General features: G+C 44.0%; 1 protein-coding gene across 2 annotated transcripts in view; it reads right to left on the minus strand.

The window, feature by feature from the left end:
• The window catches only part of RFTN1 (raftlin, lipid raft linker 1), a 195,758-nt gene that overhangs the window by 163,200 nt on the left and 11,049 nt on the right, over positions 1 to 21,509 (minus strand). For both annotated transcript variants that reach the window (XM_082685095.1, XM_082685096.1), the window contains exon 2: positions 15,984 to 16,136. In XM_082685095.1, the coding sequence (XP_082541221.1) occupies positions 15,984 to 16,128 (145 nt within the window). In that variant the 5' untranslated portion in view covers positions 16,129 to 16,136. The remainder of the gene's footprint in view (positions 1 to 15,983; positions 16,137 to 21,509) is intronic.

A 21,509-nucleotide genomic window follows, 5' to 3' on the forward strand; every position in this document is an offset into this window, starting at 1 on the left:
AGTCTCTGGCTCAAGGCTTACCATGAGGGGACATCAGGGCATCATGCAAGGTTGAAGGGATCTCCAGTCTCCACTGGGAGTAGGACCTACATCCTACACACCCATGTTGGCAGGACCCAGGTTCTCCAGTGTTGCTGGACAAGGGACAAGTTTCTCACTGGCTATTAGTGGTTGGCCTCCCTAAGTTCTTCACCATGTGGGTCTCTCCACTGGGCTAACAACATGGCATCTGGCTTCACTCAGAGGGAGTAAGAGAGAGCAAGAGAGAGTCCAAGATAGAAACCATCCTCTTTTTGTAATCTAATCTTGGAATTGACATCCTGTTATTTTTACAATATCGTACTCACTAGAAACAAGTCACTAGGTCTTTCCACACTCAAGGGAAGGGGATTACACAAGAGTGTGAACATCCAGAGGGTCACTGGCAGCCATCTCAGAGGATGCCTACCATGCTGCTTAATATCATGGCATATTAATAATAACAATAAGCATAAAGTTGTTAAAAATAAGCATAAAAGTTGAGTTTAAAGTTGTTTTTACCTCAGTTAACTTGGCTCTCAACTCATATTCCTTCCAATTTGAACAACAAAACCTTGGTTCCTTCACCTCTCTGGGGCACTGGCCCCTTCACCTGCTTTAAGCCACATCTGACATTTCATTTTGTAGCAAAGAAAGTAAAGGGTATTAGGAGAAAAGATGGTTCTTTCTTGGATTTTAGTTATTTTAGTCTAATCCATTTATATGAAGTCCATAGTAAGTACTGCCAAGTAGAAATAAAAATAAGTTTTTGTTTTAATTTACAGTTTCCAAATTCACAAGAAACAGTGGTAAGAAAAGGAGCAGATGGGCCACCAGTTTGGGGGATAAAGCAAGGCAATCCTGAAAACCCTCAATTCCCTTCTCCCCGTTCCTAGTCCTGGTCCTGGCTTTAACTTGGCCCAGGCTGTTGGAAGAAGCAGCAATAACTTTTCCTCCACAAGGTTACCTCACCTTGGCCAAGCAGCCCATTGGTCACCAATAAAGCTAGGACAGACTGTAGCCCAGGGCATTCTGGATGCATCTACTATGTCCCCTAAAGCTCAACTGTGGGCCTGAGCAGCCCAGCCAAGTCCCTCACCCCCCACAAAGCTGGCTCAATTGAGGCACTAATGCAGGGGTTTTCCGAGCTGCAGTTGGTGGGCCCAGGGATCAGACCTCCGATCTGATGCTCAGGGCCCTCCCGTGCCCACCGAACAGCAGATAAATCTCCAGCCATGCAGTGCCTACCAGGTCCAAGATAAATCATGGGAAGTTAAGGCAGATGCTTTTCCAAGACAGCACACAAACCCTGTGAAGGCTGTGTCCACACTGGACTGGTTTCCAGATAGCAGAAAACAGACACTGGGCTAGGACATTAATAATGTAGAACTGGATGGAATGTTTTAGACACCAGTTCCTACATGGAGGGACCCTGCCTGACAAAGAGCAGGTAATCAGTAAATATCCAATGAATTAATTTTATCTAATAAGCCCGTCAGACAAGACTGCTTTTTCTGTTAAGGAAAGTCCATCAGACCAAGTATGCCAGCCCCCTTAGGAGCATATTATCAGTCTTGGATCAAAAACAACATTCATTCTACCCTGTGCCATGCCGAGTTCATGCTTACTAAGCAACTCTGAATATACCCCTGGGATGCCCCACTAAAATAATTCCCTCCCTTTTTTGGAGAAGAAGTTTGCCAAACTAATGTATCCTCCTCCTAATAAATTCTATGTATGCACCTGAAAAGTATGTTCGTGCAATAGAATGGGAAAACATCTCAGCTAAATGGTAAGCATAGCAGCTATCCATCACATACACAGGTTTCATTTATCAGAAGATCTAACCTGTAAAAACACTGAGGAACTGAGGAAATGACTTTCTAGATTTAATGACAGTGACATGCAACTTAAAGCCAGAATCCTCTGCCTTTTCACACCAGAACTGCTTTTGAAAAAATTTCTAAGATGAAATTTCAACAAGCTTCCTTTCTTTGAAGGATCGGTGAAATCTGGTCAAAGTGTTGGAGAAAGCCTCTTTATAAAAATTCTTTGAAGCAGTATCGCTAGTGACAATAATTAGTAGAATACATAGAACATTAACTTGTTTTCTGTTCCATTTTAACCAAATTAGGTAAAAATTATTCCCACTACAACAGCACTGCTTTTATGAATTCCGCAGAAAAATAATTTGGTTTGCTTTGACAGATAACAGTCCTCACCAAGAAATGTCATTTTACTGAAGGCAGCCCTAAGTCGCTGAAATTTACTGCTTGCACACAGACCCACGGACAGACACACACACACAAACCTAAGCCTGTTCTCACACAACACTGAGGGTTGTTTCTTGGTCTGGCTTTGGACTAGCGGGGTGGGGGAAAGAGCAGAAGAATTTTTACATTAAGAAAGGAATGCAAAGAATGCCTTCTTTCCTCTTAAATCTTATCTTATTACCTCTATTAGTGAATATTTAACAATAACATTAATACTAATAGACTTGCTTGCATTATCAAAAGCAACAACAATAGAGAAGATATATAGAGTGTCGCTTTGCTCGGAAAAGCTTAAAGCCATGTCACGCATATTATCTCATTTATCTTTAAAAATCCCCACAAACTCTGTAAAAGTGTATTTATCTGCAGTCAGACATGTTTTATGGGAACCGATTTCCTTACCACTCTGCATCTTCTGTATAAAAACAGGGTCTGTTTTTAGCACACCTCCCCGACCAGAACCTCAACTCATAACTCATGCCACTGACTTCCTCTCATGAGTCTTAAAAACAAAACAAAAAAACCCAACCAACTCTTAGCAATTACAGAAACTGAAACAAAAATGAAACACGGGTAGGAAATGAAATAAGTTTACGGCCCCCAACAATGGCTGTTGCCCAGACTGAAATTAAATAAATAAACACACACACTCTCCATGAAAACTCTGCTACACAATTTATTAATGAACGGCGAAAGGAACCAGAAGCCGAAAGTGGGTCAGGAGAAACTGTTTAATCTAATAGCCTGGAAATTATACTGGGAGGAACAGATGGTTTCACAGAAGCCGATGCTACCTAGAGCAGCAAGGAGCGATTTTCTAGGAAAGAAAAATGTTTCCCTACCCTACTGCACATACTATTTTCAGCAAAGGAGGAGTCTATATTCAGTACAGGATAACCTCTGGGCTTGGCACAGTGACAAAACCAGGACTAAGTGGCAGCCATCCACACGTACCCGAGTTTAGACCCGGCCTTCCAAATCTGAGCTAGAGGTCAAACAGCCCTATTTGAAAACCAGCAACAAATGGAAGCCAACACTGTACTCTAGCGGGTTATTAACCACATTCATGATCGTGGCAAATAAGAAAGTGGTTCCCAACCTGCGATGGACAGTGTGATCTTCACATGGCTTCCGAGCCCCAGACCCTGAGGGTCGTCGGTGGCAGCAAGACCCACAGGTCACATGGAATCCGAAGACGGAAGCTCAGGGTGTGACCTGCTCGATCTCCCTGTGATGGAGCCTCCCCATTGATAGGACAAGTTGAAGCATAACACGCAGTTGCTGTTTTCATCCCCATTACCTCATTCACCAAAACACATAGGTGAGTTCTCCCTAGAGCAGGGCTCAGTCTAAGGGAGGGCCAGCACAGTGGGGCCTTCGAATCACACGTTAGAGTCCACCAGACCTCAAATCTGTACCAGAGAGACCTGGGATACAGCCAACACTGCTTATGAGCAAAGGATTTGAAGGCGGCAAGTCTGAGTTCTGAGTCTAGCCCTATCATGTATTTGTTATGTGACCATCAGCAGCTTGAGTAACCTCTCTGAACCCCATTTATTCCTCCATAAAATCAGGATCCTGTGAAGATTCATTTGCACAGAGCACAGTGTGTAGCTCATTAGCTGTTCTTGCTATTGGTATTGTTACCAGTAATAATAATAATAATGATGATGATGATGATGATACCAATCACATCCAGGCCCATTGCTCCTTTCACAATCTTATCATCTGCAGGGGATCCTCGGCGAGCCAAAAGAGGGCACAGGCACGAAAGAGCCTTTCTGCCGTTAAGACTCAGGGTTGAGCAGGAAGACTCTCCCCTAGGGATGAGCTTAAGGTTTATGGGATGCAAAGAGCCATTATCCCCAATTCAGACCAGAGGATTTCCTGCCTTATGCTGTAACATCAAAGGCTGCTTTGGGCCTTCCTTCTATCCATCCTCCTCCCCTTCTTTATGGCTTCTGACATTTTGCTTCAAGGTTGATTGCTTTGTTTGTTTTACCAGAAAAAGAAAAGATGCCATCTACCTCAATGACTTTATGTTCAGTTCTGCTGAAGGGTTGCAAATATTATAAATGAATTGGTTATGTTCTAAAGCTGCAGATATCATATTTAGAGAGAGGTAATAAATACCTCATTAAGGATGGCAAAACAAACACTTCAGGGCACTTGAGGCTCCATCTAAAGGAACCCCATGATGAAACCCACTTTAAACCAAGAATCCTCCTGTAATGCAAATAACCACCCCATCCCCCTAGTCTTTTCCTTGCTTTCAATAGCTTCCTGTGTCAGGCTTCCCTACAGAGGGGGACCTACACCTGTAGGCCCCCCCGCAGCCAACTGTCACTCCTAGCCCACTCCCTGATCCATCCCAGACTTGTCCCAAACTTGAGCTCATCCATTCACTCCTGTTCTAGGTTTTCAACTCTAGCTCATTTGTATGGGGCCCTGATTGGGCTGGCAAGGGCAAGGCAAAGGAAAAGAAAAGGGGTGCAAAGAACAGAGGTGGTGGCGGCCTTATTAAGGCAAAGGCTTCCAGAACCTTTCTGGTTCTGGTCAGCCCAGGAAGAGGCTGACCCATGTGACTGGTGGGGCCCAACCATAGCCTACAGACCTTCCAAGGCAGCATGGTTAGAGCTAAGTGTGATGAGCTATGTAACTGTATATATATAGATATAAAACTGTATATATATAGATATAAAAGTCTATCTAAATATTGGGGATATAACTGAGCCCCCAATATGGCCAGTGTGCTGGCCAGAGCCACAATTCTGTGGCAAGCCAGGCTATGCCCTCCAGCCCTTGATGACCTGGAAGCATTCACTAATCAGGCTTCTGAGCCAAGAAGGGGCTGCCTGCAGACCCCAGACCACTGACTACAAACCCGTTGGCCAGCAAGAAACTGTTCCCTAAACCCACCTCTCACTCCTCTTCCTTCAGCATCACCCAGCAACCGCCTCTTTAACACTCATTCCCATAGATGCAGCCTGTCATCCCCGTATCCATCCTACTCTCTTGTGTTCTCTCGCGTCCCCCTCCACAGTGGCTGGCCGGCCTCCGGGGCTGGGCTTTCAGGGATGACAGCCTGAAGGAGGGAAAGCTTTCCCTGGATCTTGAAGGAGAGAGAAGACCCAGACTTGGAGTGTGGTGGAAGGCGGGATCATTCCAGGAGGATGGCAGTACTTGTAGAGACAGAGGGGCAGGACTGTGTGGGTCCATTTCAGGAACAGCGAGTAGGTTCATGGAATGGCTGTTAGAAGATGAGGATAAAAGGGAGCCAAACTGAGAAGCATTGGCTTTTCTTATGGATAACCATTTAAGGTTTTGGGGTGCCCTGGGGAGGTAGCGTATCCACTGGGGACAGTTGGGTTTCAGTTAAAACTCAGACAGAGAGAACTCAAAAAAGAAGGAGGTTTTGTTGCAGCCTGTGGGAATTCACTGTGCGTGCCCTAACCCAGTGGATTTCAGCGTGGTCCCCGTAGCAGCAACAGCAAGCAGAAGCATAACCTGGGAAATTGCTAGAAATGCACAATCTTGGGCCCCATCCCAGAACTTCAGAATGACAAATTCTAGGGGTAGGGGCTGAGCCACCCACGTCCCCGCAAGCCCACCAGGTGATTCTGGTGTTGCTAAAGTTTGAGAACTTTAAAGTTCTCAAAAAACTTTGAGAACTGCTAAAGTCTGAAACTGTTCGTTCCAGACCTTCCCAACCTATACCAGGTCACACAATCCCTCAGCGCTCTGGGGAAAGAAACCAGACATCGGGGACCTGGAGGCAACCTGCAGGAGATTCAAACAGTCCCAAGGCTGACGGGAAACAAAATCTCAACACGTGTGACCCACCTGGAGGTAACCAGCTGGGGTGCCCACACTTATACCAACCTCCTGGCACTTTACAAATGCCCACTCACTCGTTCTCAACCACAGCCATGCACCGGCATCGCCCATAGTTTCTTACAGTACCGACATCTCCGTCCCTTCCCCAAGACAGACTGAATTGGTCTTGGGGGGGAGGTTAGGGTGGGCATGAGAATTTTTTAAGCAAAGTTTGAGAATCATTGTATCCACTGGTACCATTTTTGTCTTAATGAGTACGGCCTGTCCTTCCAAATATATTAGAAGCTACTTAAAGGAAATAAGTTACGAGTAGGTCATAATATACAATGAGGTAGGTAAGGATTTATTGACTTTATTTTATGCTTAAAAATCATACCTTTTTTATACTGCCATCCCCACTCAGATAAAAGAAATCTGCACGCCACCTAATCTTTGGAGGTTCTCTAAACGTGGACTCCAGCACCCCCTGGGAACTTGTTACAAATGCAGGTTCTCTGGCCTTGCCCCAGACCTAATGGACCAGCAACTTTGGGGCTGGGGCCTGGACTTCTGAGTACTGAAGGCCCTCTGGGTGATTCTGATTCACCCCCAAGCTGGAGGTGACTTTAAGGAAATGATATATCCTAAAGGCTCTCCGTCTTTCTCTGAAGGTTAACATTATTTTTGGGTGGTATCTTTGATCTTGCTTATCACCTCCCTTCATGATCCATGAAATCTGACAGGCTACCAGTGCCAGGAATTATAACTAGCCATTAGGCACCCAATAGGCCTTAAACACTTGAATCTGTTAATTTCTAGGCCTTAATGTAAATTATGTTCCATCCTTTTAGATTAGTCTTTTTCCTGATTGTGGAGCGAGATGAAAAAAACAACTTAAAACAGACAAAGATTGTTAGCTGCTTCTGTAGTTGCTGAGAGGGCTCAGGTTACCCCAGACTGGAAGTTAAATAAAAACCGGACCCTAAAATGACTCTGCACAAGCTGCATGTTTAGAATCATGAACTTCACATCCTGTGACATGATCATGACCACCCCAAATATATATACAGAGCTGAAGGCCAAAATGCTGGCAGCCAAAATCCAAGCATGAGCCTGGTCAGCACAATGTCGAAACAAGAATCCCAAAGTTCAGCTCTTTAAGACCTCTTGGACAGGAAAACCACAAAGTCGGGAATTTTTAAAATGTGGCAATGTGAACTAATCCTAAAAATTATAATGCATGTCACAGGAATGCTTTATTTACAAGAACTTAGGAGGAGAAACAGAACATGAGCCTGAAGAAGACAGGCAATGGAGCAGGAGGATCTTTTCAACTTTCTTATGTTGAAGGCCTTCAACTTCGCTTCAGTCCAGCCAGTGCACAAGAGATCCAGGAACCATGAGAGCCCAGAGCGATGGCTCCAAACATCCATCATGCTGCTGGCTGAGAGCAAGTGAGTCTTGAAATTCAAGATCTGCATTTGCTCCTCTACACCATGAAGGTAACTACCTAGCCCCTGAGATTGTTGTTAGTTTTTAAAATTGATAAATATGGGGTGCCTGGGTGGCTCAGTGGATTAAACCTCTGCCTTCGGCTCAGGTCATGATCTCAGGGTCCTGGATCGAGCCCTGCATCGAGCCCTGCATGGAAACACGCATCGGGCTCTCGCTCAGCAGGGAGCCTGCTTCCTCCTTTCTCTGCCTGCCTCTCTGCCTACTTGTGATCTCTATCTGTCAAATAAATAAATAAAATCTTTTTAAAAAAATTTTAGAAAAAAATAAAATTGACAAATACAACACTTGGTGCTGAATAAACAGTAGGTCTTACTATGACATGTAAAAAATGAAGCTCCTAATTCTCTCGCATTGTTGTTGGAAATGTTCAATGGTGCAACTATTTTGGAAAACAGTTGGCAGTTTCCTACAAAGGTAAACATACATTTACCAAACAATCCAGCAATTCCACTCCTACTTATTTACCCAACTGAGATGAAAACATATGTCTGCACAAGACTTGCTCACAAATGTTCATAGCAGGTTTTTTGATAATAGCCCCAAACTGGAAACAGCCCAAATGTTCAATTAAACCAATCGTGGCACAGCTAAACAATGGAATCTTATTCGGAAACAAAAGGGAATGAGCTCTTAATACATATGACAGCCAGACAAATCACAAAGAAGTCAGACACAAAAGATGATACACTGTATGATCCCATTCCTATGTTGTTCTAAAAGAGGCAAAACTAATTTATTGTGACAGAACACAGATCAGCAGTTGTCTGGAGCATGGGCTAAGGGGAGGCATGAGGAAATTTTCTGGGGTGACAGGAAAGTTCTCTATCTAAAGTGTGGTGAGGGTTACATGGGTGGTTATATTTATTAAAACTCATCAAACCACACACTTACTATGGGTGTATTTCATGGCTCAGAAGTTGTACCTTAATACATGTATGTGAACAAATACACTGAGACACCCATTCAGTGCATCTGACAGGTAGGCACTGGTGCTCTTTCATGAGCAGTAGAAAAATCCTGTGTGAAAAGAGTAAATCCTATGTGAAACACTGGGTTCTGGTACCACTTACTGCATATCAAGGCAATTATCTCTTCTGAAAAAAAAAAAGAAGGAGGGGGAGCGAGGGGGAGGAGAAAATTATGCTTTCCTTCTGACTCCCGGTGCTACTTGGATGTTGGAGTGAATGTGTCATTTGAAAATTCTTTAAAGTGAATCTGAGCATCCAGTGGGTAGGTGCCCAGCACACCGCCCACTCCTCCAGTCCCTACTTTCCCTTACTGGCCAGCCAGTCCCCGGGACCACCTCCTAATCTCTCCTGACTCCCCACCCATGTCCTCTTGTTCCCCTGTCACTCTCTCAACAAAGGCCACTTTTACCCCTTGTCTGATGACTGCAATGGCTTCCAAACAGTTTCTCCTTCTCCAGTTTTACCCCTTTCTTTCTCCTTCATTGTAAACCCAGAGCAAGCTTTCCAGAATGTGAATTTGATCATGTCACCCACCTTCTTCCCACCTTAAAAACCTTCAGCATTCTTGAGAAAGCTAGACTTCTCAGTCTAAGACCTAAGATCTTTAGTCATCTGGCCTCCACTTACTTCTCCCAAAGGTCATACTCCAACCTAACTGAACTGCCTGTAGCTTCCCATATATGCAATGTTGTCTTCAGGTTCTGACCTTCCCATAGGTTGTCCTGAAAAGACTATCTTCTTCCACTCTCAATCTTCTGCCTGGCTAAATCCAAATATGCCTATAGATCTCAAGTCTTCCTCATCACACACATACTTCCAACAAGACTGGGGGTTACCGTGGCCCTTCTATCACCATCATGCTAGCATCAAGTCCTATAATCGCCTGGTTCTTCATCTGTAAGGGATGTGAACCAGTCTAGACTAGTGGACTAGGTTGATGCTGTGGGCTGAATGTGTCCCTTTCAAAGTCCAATCCCAATGTGACTGTCTGTTGTAAGTAACTAAGGTTGAGTGAGGGCATAAGAAAGGGGCTTTAATCTGATATGATTCATGTCCTTATAAGAAGAGACTTGATAGGGCACCTGGGTGGCTCAGTCAGTTAAGCATCTGTCTCCAGCTCAGGTCTCGATTCCAGGGTTCTGGGATGGAGCCCTCTGCTCACCACGGAGCCTGCTTCTTTCTCTCTCTCTCTCTGCCTGCCACTCTGCTTGCTTATATGCTCTCTCTCTCTCTCTCTCTCTCTGTCAAATAAAATAAATTAAATCTTAAAAAAAGAAAAAGAAGGAGGAGGGACAGACATGATAGAACTCACTCTTTGTCCCTCTCTCTTGGCCATGTGAGGACACCACAAGAAGGTAGCCATCTATAAGCCAGGAAGACAACTCTTACCAGACCCAACAATGCCGGCCCTCTAATCTCAGTCTTTCAGCCTCTAGAACTGTGAAAAAATAAATTTTTGTGGTTTAAGCCATCCAGTATGGAGTATTTTGTTAGGGCAACAGAGCTAATGAAGGCAACTGGGAATGCCTCCTGTCTGGTTCATCCGTATGTCCTCAGAACACAACATTTGACCTCTGGTCAACATTCCGTAAGTGTCTGTGGAATCAATGAATTGTCATTTTACGGTCCCTACTGGACCCATGGGCAAAATTTCATAATAAAATGGCCCATTTATCTGAATCAGAGATGCAGATTCAGACCTGGAACCAAATTACCCTCCCTCGAAAAGACTAGAGAAGCACAGCCCCACAAAACTTACCATGATTGTGGCTATAGTTTCTACCTGCACTGTCCAATATAGGGGCCGCCTGCTACATTGGCTGTTAAGCACTTGAAATGTGGCTAGAGTGACAGAGGAGTCAAATTTTTAATTTTATTTCATTTTAATTATTACATTTAAATAGACACATGGTTGGTGGGTTCTGTATAGGACAGCATAGGACTACATGTTTCGAGCAAAATCAAGCCCTGGGCACTAACCTCATTATTCAGGTCATCCCTGTGCCAACTGTCCCCAGCACCAAACATGTATAAAACACAATAGATTCTCATGGAGCTGAAACAGGTAGCTTTCAAGTGGCATGAGAGAAGGCTGGCACAGAGAAGCTGGCAAAACATATGTATCAAAGGGATAACGAGGCACCATTTTGCCAAGAAGAGACTGTGGTGCCTTATGGACCTCTATCTGTGATGAAACCCATCAAAGGGCAGGTTTATCCCTTGGTGACCAGACTTTACTGAAAATGTAAGACCCAATCAAATCACTCAGAATTGAGATTTTTGGTAGCTTCTGTGCTTCACTTCAAGAATCCCACTGCTTTTCACCTCAGTCAGCCCAACAGACGAGGTTGAGGGTTCCAGTATCCTCCCCAGTAGCACTGAGCTCTAAGTAAGAGACAAATGGAAGTGTGAATTCCGATTTGGACTTTTATAAAAGTGCACATGTTCCCTTCCTGTCTAAGTCACCGGGTAGGAGGGGCCTACACCCTTTCTCCAATTTATAATTTATTAGTTAAATGAGCATTTTCCCATGAGAATGAAATCTATCAAGTGCTACTTAAAAATCTTCCATGGCACCGAAACTGCATGGAAGAGGAATAGCCTTATGGCCCTCAACATCATAACACAAGTTTTCTAACAAGAACATTCTATTTGGTGGTAAAGCCTATTTGTCTACTGCCTTGCCATTTATGAGGCACAAGAGGTCTGGGGCCCAAGAGGTCAAAGTTCATACCTCACCCCCGTCACTTCCTAGCACTGCATCTTCAAAAAAGTTACTTAACTTCTGAGTGTTGGTTACCCATCTGCAGAAAAGGAATGCGTGCACCCATATACCTCACTGGGTTTCTGTGAGAATAAAAATGACATAAGAAGCCCCACAAAGATGAATGTTAATTTGTAATAAACCAAACAGAAATGACCCAAATGTTCTCTAACATGTAAATGAATAAACAAACTGTGGTATATCCACACAAGAGAATGCTATCAGACATAAAATAAGAATGTTAACCACTATAGACAAAACAATACGGATGGGGCATCTGGGTGGGTCAGTCAGTTAAACAACTGCTTTCAGCTTAGATCATGATCCTGGGGTCCTGGGATTGAGCCCCGCATTGGGATCCCTGCTCAGCGAGGAGTCTGCTCCCTCTCTCCCTCTACCCCTCCTCCCCACTTGTGTGTAACGTTCTCTCTCTCTCTCTCTCTCAAATAAATAAATAAATAATCTTTAAAAATTAAAAAAACACAAATGAGGGGCGCCTGCGTGGCTCAGTGGATTAAAGCCTCTGCCTTTGGCTCAGGTCATGATCTCAGGGTCTTGGGATCGAGCCCCGCATTGGGCTCTCTGCTCAGCAGGAAGCCTGCTTCCTCCCTTCTCTCTCTGCTTACTTGTGATCTGTCTGTCAAATAAATAAAATCTTAAAAAACCACAATGAATCTCAAAATAAGTAAGCCGAGTAGAAAAACACACCAAAAAGAGTATGTACAACATGAGTCCACTTATAGAAAATCCTAGAAAATAAAATCAGTGATGGGAAGTGTATCATCGGTTGTCTGGGGAAGGAGGGATGCAAAAAAAAAGGAGTGATTACAAAGGGGCATGAAGAAACTTTGTGGGGGACGTTAATGTTTTGCATCTTGATGAGGTCATAGTTTCCTGGGTTTGAACATTTTAAATACATGCAGTGTAATGTGCTTAATTTGTATTTCGATAAACTGAAAAAGTTGGGAAGACATAATGAGCCATCACAGGACTGAGCACATAGTAGGCTCTCAACCAATGCTGGCTCCATTCTGGAGCAATAGCAAGTGATCCCATTAGAACTTCTGGAAAAGAATTTGACGGGCTCCCAGGGAAGCAAGTCAGCCTATGTAACACTTACTTTGGTCTACTCAAACCCATTTACTTAGGACACGCTCTTCTTAGCTAAAAAGTGTGAACAAGAAAGAAGCACAGAAAGATAAGCAAGGCTTGGTCTTTGCCCTCGAGGAAACACAAATAGGTTTAATGTACGATGTAATAAAAGTGTTGTAAGGATGGTACTGACAAACGGGATGCAGAAGAGAGTAATGGCGATGAAATGGATGTCGGGCAAGAACGGTTTCCAGTGGGTGGGACTCTGGCAAGCACTGAGGGCTGGGGCAGGCCCTGTGTAGGAGTGGAAGCTGGGTTGAGGGTGGGGGACATAGCCCACTCCTCCAAAGCAGGAGTAGGGGAGGGTCCACAAAGGGCAAAGCTGAGCTGGGGAAGGCCCTGAGCACCAGGAGGGCTCTCTAGGGCTTCAAGGGAACAAGCTCAAGGATTCAGCATGATCAGATTTGTGTTTTACACAAATCTAGAGGGCCATCTGGCAATTTATCAAGAGTCCTGACATTCATATCTTTCAACTCAGTAATTCCTGAGGAAATAATCAAAAATGCACACAAAGATTTATGGACAGTGCTGCTTATCACAGCATTATTTATAATAGCCCAAAGCCTGAAATAACTTAAATATCCAATAAAAGAAGACCGTTAAATAAATTATGGTATGCTGAGTGATTAAATCATATATAGCCATTAAATCATATTTTGAGAACATATGGAATGACAGGGTACTGCCTCACTGCACAATGTTAAGCTGCAAAAAAGCAGGGCACAAAAATATATATTAAGTATTCATTCAACAAATATTTATTGATTATCCACTATGTGCCAGACACTGTTCTAACTATTGAGGGTACAGCAGAGGGTAAAACAGACATAACCCTGAGCTTATTAGAAGGATTCTACTATCTAATGAAAGGCGGCAGCCACAAATATGGCAAAAAAGAACAGTAAGTGGAGTATACAGCATGTTAGATGATAGGAAGTGTCATGGAGAAAATCAAGAGTACAAAGGAATGGAGAGTCAGGGGGTAAGTAGAAATTTTAAATAGGTGGTCAAGGAAGGTTTTGAAAAGAGAAAAAGGGAGGGAGCTAAGGGTTTGAGCCAAGGGTGTATCTGGGAGGACTCCCAGGCAGAGGGACAAGTAGTGCAAAGGCCCTGAGGAGGCCTGGAGGGTTCAAGAAACAAGAGGGCTGGAATGGCAGAAAACACAGGACAAACATCCAGGACATGAGGATGGAGAACAGGGAGGGGAGCCACAGCAGGGCTTCGAGTGGAAGCCCTTTGAGTGGAAAAGTGACGTGATCTCTAGGGGACAAAGGTAGAAGAAAGAGATCAGTTGGGATTTGTCTGACATTTTCCTAACTTTTTTTATAATGGAGGTATGTTCATTTCATAATCAGAAAACAAAAGGTAATTCAATCAAAGAAAGCATAGTGCAGCAAGGCAGCAAACAAATCAGGAGGTGAGGGAGATAACTCCAGTGTCAGCGACAGAGAAATGCGTACACAGAGGAGGGCACAGTTTCATGAAGGTCTCTGTGAGTAAAACATACTCTTCTTAATAATAAAGGATGCAAAAAACATATATATGTGTGAAAAAAAGAATCCCCCCATATTCTCAGCTTCCTAACAATCAATACTTAACATGTTGTCCTCTTCTCCTACACACACTTCGGTTTTCTCCTTCGTCATTCTATAAGGCCTGAACTGCTGCAGGCACTCAAATAAATATTCACCAAATAATGGGTGACCAAATGCACCCAATGATTCTGTGTACAGATTTGCTTCTGTTACATCAGCTACATTACAGGCATTTTCAGAAGCAGTTTCAACAGGCTTGGGTGACACAATGGAAATTGTGGGTAAGGACAAGACATGGTCACTGATGACTAAGGTGCCAAGTCTGTTTGAGAGGACGGTGGTGACATGATTTACCCAGGGCACTGGCAAGAAGCCCATCTGATGAGAAAGACGCAGGGCTCAGTGTGTGTGATGCGCAGGGGTAGACAGAAAGTCCCTGTGGAGACCCCCAGCCAGCCATGTCTCTCAGGGATCAATAGGCGGTGGGAGGCTAGGTGCAGATGGTCGTGGCAGGAACAGGAGAGGATGAAACCCTAGCTGCTCCACTACGTGCCTGTACTGTGCTAAGAGCTTCTCAGGCCCGTCCTCCTCTGGTCTCCACAGCAGCCCTGCGAGGCGGGTATTCATGTGCTCATCTGACCAAAACCCAGTTACTCCACAGCAGAGCCAGACTCAAACCCCCAAATATGAGGGCTTTTCCCACGAATTCTCTTCTCTGCTGATAGAAGCTTAAAATATGCCCAGGAGCCCAGGAAGAAAATGGCAAGATGTCTGAGTTAGTTAGCATTCCTGTTTGTGTGCAACTTTTAGGGACTGCCTCCTACACCAAAAGAATGATCTTTCCTCTTCTGAAGACACATTTTATTTTAAGGTTTTATTTATTTGAGAGGAGAGAGAGGGGGAAGACAAGCAGGGGGAGTGGGAGAGGGAAAAGCAGCCTTCCTGCACAAAAGAAGTCTCGGGATGCCTGGGTGGCTCTGTTGGTTAAGCAGCTGCCTTCGGCTCAGGTCATGATCCCAGCGTCCTGGGATCGAGTCCCACATTGGGCTCCTTGCTCAGCGGGGAGCCCGCTTCTCCCTCTGCCTCTGCCTGCCATTCTGTCTGCCTGTGCTCGCTCTCCCCCCCCACGATAAATAAATAAAATCTTTAAAAAAAAAAAAAAAAAGAAGTCTCACACAGGACTCGATCCCAGGACACTGGGATCATGATGTGAGTTGAACGCAAATGCTTACAATTACTTAAAATTAAAGTCTGTTGAGGTTTTCGTTGTTTTGTTTTTTTCACGAGTGCGAGTCTTCTCTCGCACTAGGTAAGAGGCTCCAGGAAACCAGGACAGACTGCACGATCCCCCCACAGCATCAGCCCAACATCGTGCACACAGTTGTGCTCATCAAATGCTCTGGGTGAAAACACTATCGCTTGCCAGTCACCCCAGGGCCACTGTGACACTGTTAGTAGGGTGACCCAGACACCCTGCAGCTCAGACAAGGGGAAGCCAAGCCTGGATAGACAAGCACTCCTGAAAAATGCCAGACAACAGGCAGGTAAATTTGGGCAGACAAGCACATTAATAGGGGATAAGGTAAATTTTCCTTTTGCACACAGCTGGCTATGATACAGAGTCTGCAAACTAGTTGGCCTGTGGGCTAAACGCGGCCCTCCTGCAACGTCAGTACGAGTTGACTCACACCTGCTTTTAACTAGTTACAATATAAATTACTTACTATCTTTTAAAAAGTGAAAAGTTCCACATAAAAAATCTGGATTTCTGTAAGCAGTACCTTTTCAAAGGCCCAACTTTTCCAGTTCCCCATAGCCGCCCCCCCCTCGCGCCGCTCATCTCCCCCACCCCACCATCCCTGTCCCAAGGTGGGAGAGGACCTCTGGCAGGGGGCCGGGGCTGAGCTCTCCGGCCGCTGGGAGCTCGGCCGCTTGTACTCACCAGCACTCAAGGTCGTGAACTCCAGGAAGCGGTATTCGTAGGACACATCTATCTTGGTTTCCACCTGAGGCCTCTTTAAAGTCGAATAGATGTTTCCAGGCCGTTTGTCATCGCGTTTCTCTAACTTGTTCAATCCGCAACCCATTTCAGCAGCTGCCAGCAGAAACAAAAAAAGAGGACAAGGAGAGTGATTTTTTCTCCCCCTGAGATTTTGTTTTTAAACACCACAGTATAAAAGACCCCATATGTCCCTGAAGACTACATGGAAGACCTCAGCCTCTATGGAACCCAGAGTATTATTCAGTGTCTGACCCCAACACGGAGGAGCTGCGCTCAGGGCCTAGGCTGGCTTCTCCTTCTGTGAGGACACCATTACCAGCCATCCCAGCAATTCTATAATGACACCAAAACTATACCTGCTTTCTATCTTTTTTCCCCTAGCTGGGGAAAATAATACAGTTCCACTCTAATCTGTACACATGATTAAAAAATGAGATCTTAAAAGCAATATGGTACATTATGGTGTCAGCCCATCTGAAAAGAAAAAACAAAACAAGAGACGTGTCACTTTTGCTGTGGTTGCTAAGAGAGAATAATAATTTGTTGGCACAATTTCCAAACTCCAACAGTAATTATTTAGACAGGAATTTATATTCATAAAACATCTCTAAAAGTAGAGACGGTGGTATTTTTATGGGCCTCATCTAAAAGTCCCCCTTTTATTCTTTTTAGACCAAACCACAGGAAATAATAGTATGCTTCCATGCTCTTAGAGAGTCATTTTAGACCAAAATGAAGACTGGCTTGAACACTAATAGCAGGGCCAGAGAAATTAGAAGCAGAAATCCACGTGTATTAGAGCGAAGATCTGTGGTGACGGTTTGAAAGAAAAATGGAGAAATGTTAGGATAAAGTGCATGTTAGAGTGGGCTCAGCTCCCAGCCTTTTGAGAGATTAAAAATAAGGAGGGTTCTCTGTTTATTTAGGCAGATTGACATCCATGAAATGACTTTTTATCCACTCCCCAGACTTCAGCAGAAGATATTTTCCTTTTGTGCACGGAGCATGACCAGTACTTCCCCCTTTCTCTGGGGTACCAGAGCTGCCATCAGAACATATTTCACAAAAATATGAACTGGCCAAGAATATCACAAACAGAAACGTGGTGACTGCTTCCTTTTAGAGATAAGAATTTCCTTTTGCTTAATCCATTCACAAGGTACCTAGCTTCCTAGGGCAAACTGGCAAGTTCCAGAAAAACAAAATGAGCCTCAGAAAAGCAGTGAGTGTGTAGGGGAAGGGAGCAGTGGAAGAGAGTGGTATCATGACAACCAGGCTATACTTTTCAGTAATTAAAAAAAGTCTGGAAGGATGGATGAGAACAGGAAGGCTTACTTATGCCTTAATAAGGGAACATTAGTGTCCAAAGGGCCAAGGCAGACGTGATTTATGTGCAATCTGCATGAACTGATTACTTGTAAAATGCTCTGTAGTTCTGCAGATAGAACAGCTGATATATACAGAGGCTGCATATTTAACTACTAAAAAGCAAGCCAAGTGGCATCTGCTAAGGCTAAGCAGAAGAGAAGTGGACAGGAAGGCTCCTGTGTACTGGGGAACAGGTGACCTAGCAAGATGAACACTGTTACCACCCGAACAGAATTGGAAATAACCCAGAGGCTCACCAAGTAAGTCACTTACACACCTACCTCCCTAAGAGAGACTGAGAGTTTGGGGCCCTCAAAAAAAGAAACATCTCCCTCAATAATGCTCTCATTCTTGTTATCCTATTAGGTCAATTCTAGCATTAGAGATTCATTTCTTTGAAATCAGAATCACTGCCACTCAGGACCTCCTTTGAAACCACAGATATCTCTATGGGAAGGGCAACAAACTAAGCCTATGGTAGCCACTAACATTTTAGTATAACTGATTATTTTCTATAAAGGACAGGTTCCCTGACAATCAAGAAAAAAGAGGAGAGGATTACCAGGATGAGCAAAAAGACTCGAACAACTTAAAGAGGTGGAAGGAGGTGGGGGATGGTGTTCCAAGAAGCATCAGAAAAATTCTGATTTTCAACTTGAAGTTTAAGGTTTCAGTCAGATTGTCCCAAACTTGAGATCTCTGCCCAAGTTCACCCCGAAGGGCACTGTGCTTGTCTCACAGGACACAACAAGGTTCTGGGTAAATAATGCATGTGATCTGACACAGAAAAGATAAACAGTTCCAGCTTGCAGCAAAATAGCAGTATTGGTGAATCCTCAAGGTCTCAAACTTAGGGATTCATTTCTTTGGAATACGTGCAACACTGGTAAAGCAACTGCTTTTATAGCATGACTCTCTCTGGGAAGGCTGCCATATGGAGCAATTGTGAGTCAATAAAACCTTAGTGTGAATTAGTTCCTCCTACTCTTTTGTGGTGAGGGCCCTACCTTATACACTCCTGGCACACCTGTGTTCCTTCTAGTTCCTTCCTGTGTTCTTCTACCAACCCCCTCCACTGTCAAAATAGTAAAGATTTTCATATTACTCTAAAAATAGCTATCACAGTCCCAACAATGCTCAAACAAGGAAGATCTAGCTTACAAAAGTGAGAAAAATAAGACAAAAGAGCACCTAACATTACTGTTTGCTATGTGAGGTTCCCATGCTCATGCTAGAATCCCACAAGGAGCTTGGGGCAAGGGATGGGTATGGGCCTTTGAGAGCAGTGAAAGGTGGGAGCTAGGTAGAGGGAAGAGTAGAGGGCATGGCATTCAGGGAGCGTCTATCTCAGTGGAAGCACATTCCCTCAGGTAGGGAGAAGCACATCTGCCCTCTAGGAGGGCAGAAGGTAAATGGTAAGGATAATGGCTTTGAAATATGGCCCCCAAATCCTCTGACACTCCTGCCATTGAAAGGTGGGGTCTACATCACCACCTTGAATCTGGGCTCCATGGTTGTCTGACCAATAGAGTACGGCGGAATAACACAGTGCCAGCTTCTGGACCTGGGCCTCTAGAAACTGGAAGCACCTACTTCTTGATCCTTGGGATCCCTTGATCTGAAGGACACTTTGATTATTCCAGTTGATTATGAATAAAGTGCCTATAAACACTCACAGAGGCTTTTATGAGGACATAAGTTTCATTTCTCTAGGGTAACACCTAGGAGTGGGATTGCTGGGTTGGTGGTAAGTGCAGGGGTCCTGTTAATGAATAAGACTTCTCTTTCCACATTCACAGTGGGCAGATGCTGACCGCAGGAGAGGCATGGTGGAAGGTGAGACCCTTCGAGAGACTGACCGATTAGCCCCTCTACCTCCTGCTCACTCTAGACCATCAGCTCCCTGGGTGGAATCATGAGAACCCTGCTATTCCTGGCTAATTCTGCTTTCCTTGTCTGTTTCTATAAAGGGCACATGCTAAAAATCATTTGTGTGTGATGAGATTCTCCCATTGCTTCAACCCCCACAGCTCTGACCTTCCATATTCCTATAGTCACCCCACATTGATACTAATGTAAATCAAGTTACTCATTTGATGTGTGAGTGGATCGCTGGATTAGCTTTGATTACCTGACAGTCGTATGGTAGGCTTTTCTGTTTCTACCTCTGTCATCCCAGAATATATCCCTGCACCCATGTGTATGGGTCTCCCTAACATCGAGAGACAAAGAAAAATCTTCCAAGAATTCTTCAAAGGTAAAGCAAAAAGAGGAGGTCTTTCCCCTTTCCTGTGGCGAGACAGTAGGGAGAGAGCCAAAATAAATGTACAGTTCTCTAGCAGAAATTGGCTAAAAGTAATGAGGAACTGGATGCTGATTATGGAGGAAAATAAGGTAATCACGGGAGGTTGAGACCCTGGCTGCAAGGAAAGGACATGAGAGATTGCAAATGACCAGAAAGCAGAGGGCCCTCAGATGGTGATGTTCTGGAAAATCCATTCTCTCCAAATCAAACCAGCGTGAGGCATATCTTTGCTACAAGGTGGCCCCCCTTCATGCAGAAACTGTGAGCTCCACACTAGAGGGAACTTCTCCAAATTCATGCATACATGCATGCATTCATTCAGCCCACGTTCACTAAGGTCTGCTTTAAATCAGGCCCCCGATTAGAAAAGATAAAAATGGCAAGACCAGGCCCTGCTCTCAAGCAGTTGGTGGTGAAAGGAGGAGAAAGACAGTGAGCAGATGTATTGCGGTGCTGTGGGGGCAGGCTGTTCTGGAAGTCTGGACAGCCCCCGAGATGCTCAGAGAAAATCCCCGGATTTGAAATAGACAGGAATATGAAATAGACAGCATGTTGCCACAGACCTGGTTCCAGAAGAAGCTAATCACCAATGCGACATGATGCCCTGTGTCACTGTCAATTTTGAAATCCTTACATTTTAATTTTAAGTATTTCTGATTTGTTTCTGAAATGCTTCCCAAGATGCTCATAAGACACTGGAAAACCACTTGAAAAAGGATCACCTCCTTAAAAGATTATTTTTCAGCTAGCGTTTCTAAGACTTCAGTTTAAACGTTCATTTTTACTCTCAACGATCATACGTGCATTTAAATAATGGGAGCAATAAATGTAGTTATATTTCCAAATACAAATTAGTTTCATTAAGAGTGAGTCCTCATTTACCACACTTGCTACTAATCCGTGGCAGACTGTAAAGCTAATTTTAACAATTGCCAACAGCTCATGACAAGCAACCAGAGATGGGGCAATTATAGGCAATGATGCCGGATTAGCTGGCAAACTAATTTTTTATTTCTTCATTCAAATCCCGTGTTTGAAGCCTCGAGCATGTTTATTACATCACTCAGTCACCCAAAGTAAGAACTGATGATCCAGATGAAGACTTTTTGCACGATAGGAACATCTCTCTCAACCCAGAAATGCAAATAGAAACTTGAGAATTCAAACGGTATCAAATCTTGATATCCTACAAACATAGTCTAAGACAGAAACCCGAGGATAACTAATATTTACCCACTGACACACTGGGCAAAGTAGGTGAAGGGGATTAAGAGGTACAAACTCCCAGTTATAAAATAAGAAAGGCCAAGAGATGAAAAGTACAGTCTAGAGTATAGTCAGTAATGTTGTAATAACATTGCATGGTGACACTATACTTACTGTGGTGAGCACTGAGTCATGCCTAGAACTGTTGAATCCTTGTGTTGTACCAGAAACTAGTATAACATTGTACAACAACTACAGTTCAATAAGAAAAATTTACCTGTTTTTTTAAAGTTTTTTTTTTTGGACAGACAAAGACACAGCTAAAGAAGGAACAAAAGGAGGGGGAGTGGGAGAGCTTCCTGCCAAGCAGGGAGCCTGACATGGGGCTCAATCCCAGGACCCTGGGATTATGACCTGAGCTGAAGGCAGACGCTTAACGCATTGAGCTGCCCAGGCACCCTGAAAAATTTACCTGTTTAAAGTATTCCTGAATCAATGCCAATCTATATGAAACAGTATTATCTATATGGTGTGCTACTTTTTCTAAGTGAGTGTGTATATATATATATATATATATATATATACAC

Source organism: Mustela nivalis, assembly GCF_964662115.1.
Source record: "Mustela nivalis genome assembly, chromosome: 1".
Taxonomy (NCBI): domain Eukaryota; kingdom Metazoa; phylum Chordata; class Mammalia; order Carnivora; family Mustelidae; genus Mustela; species Mustela nivalis.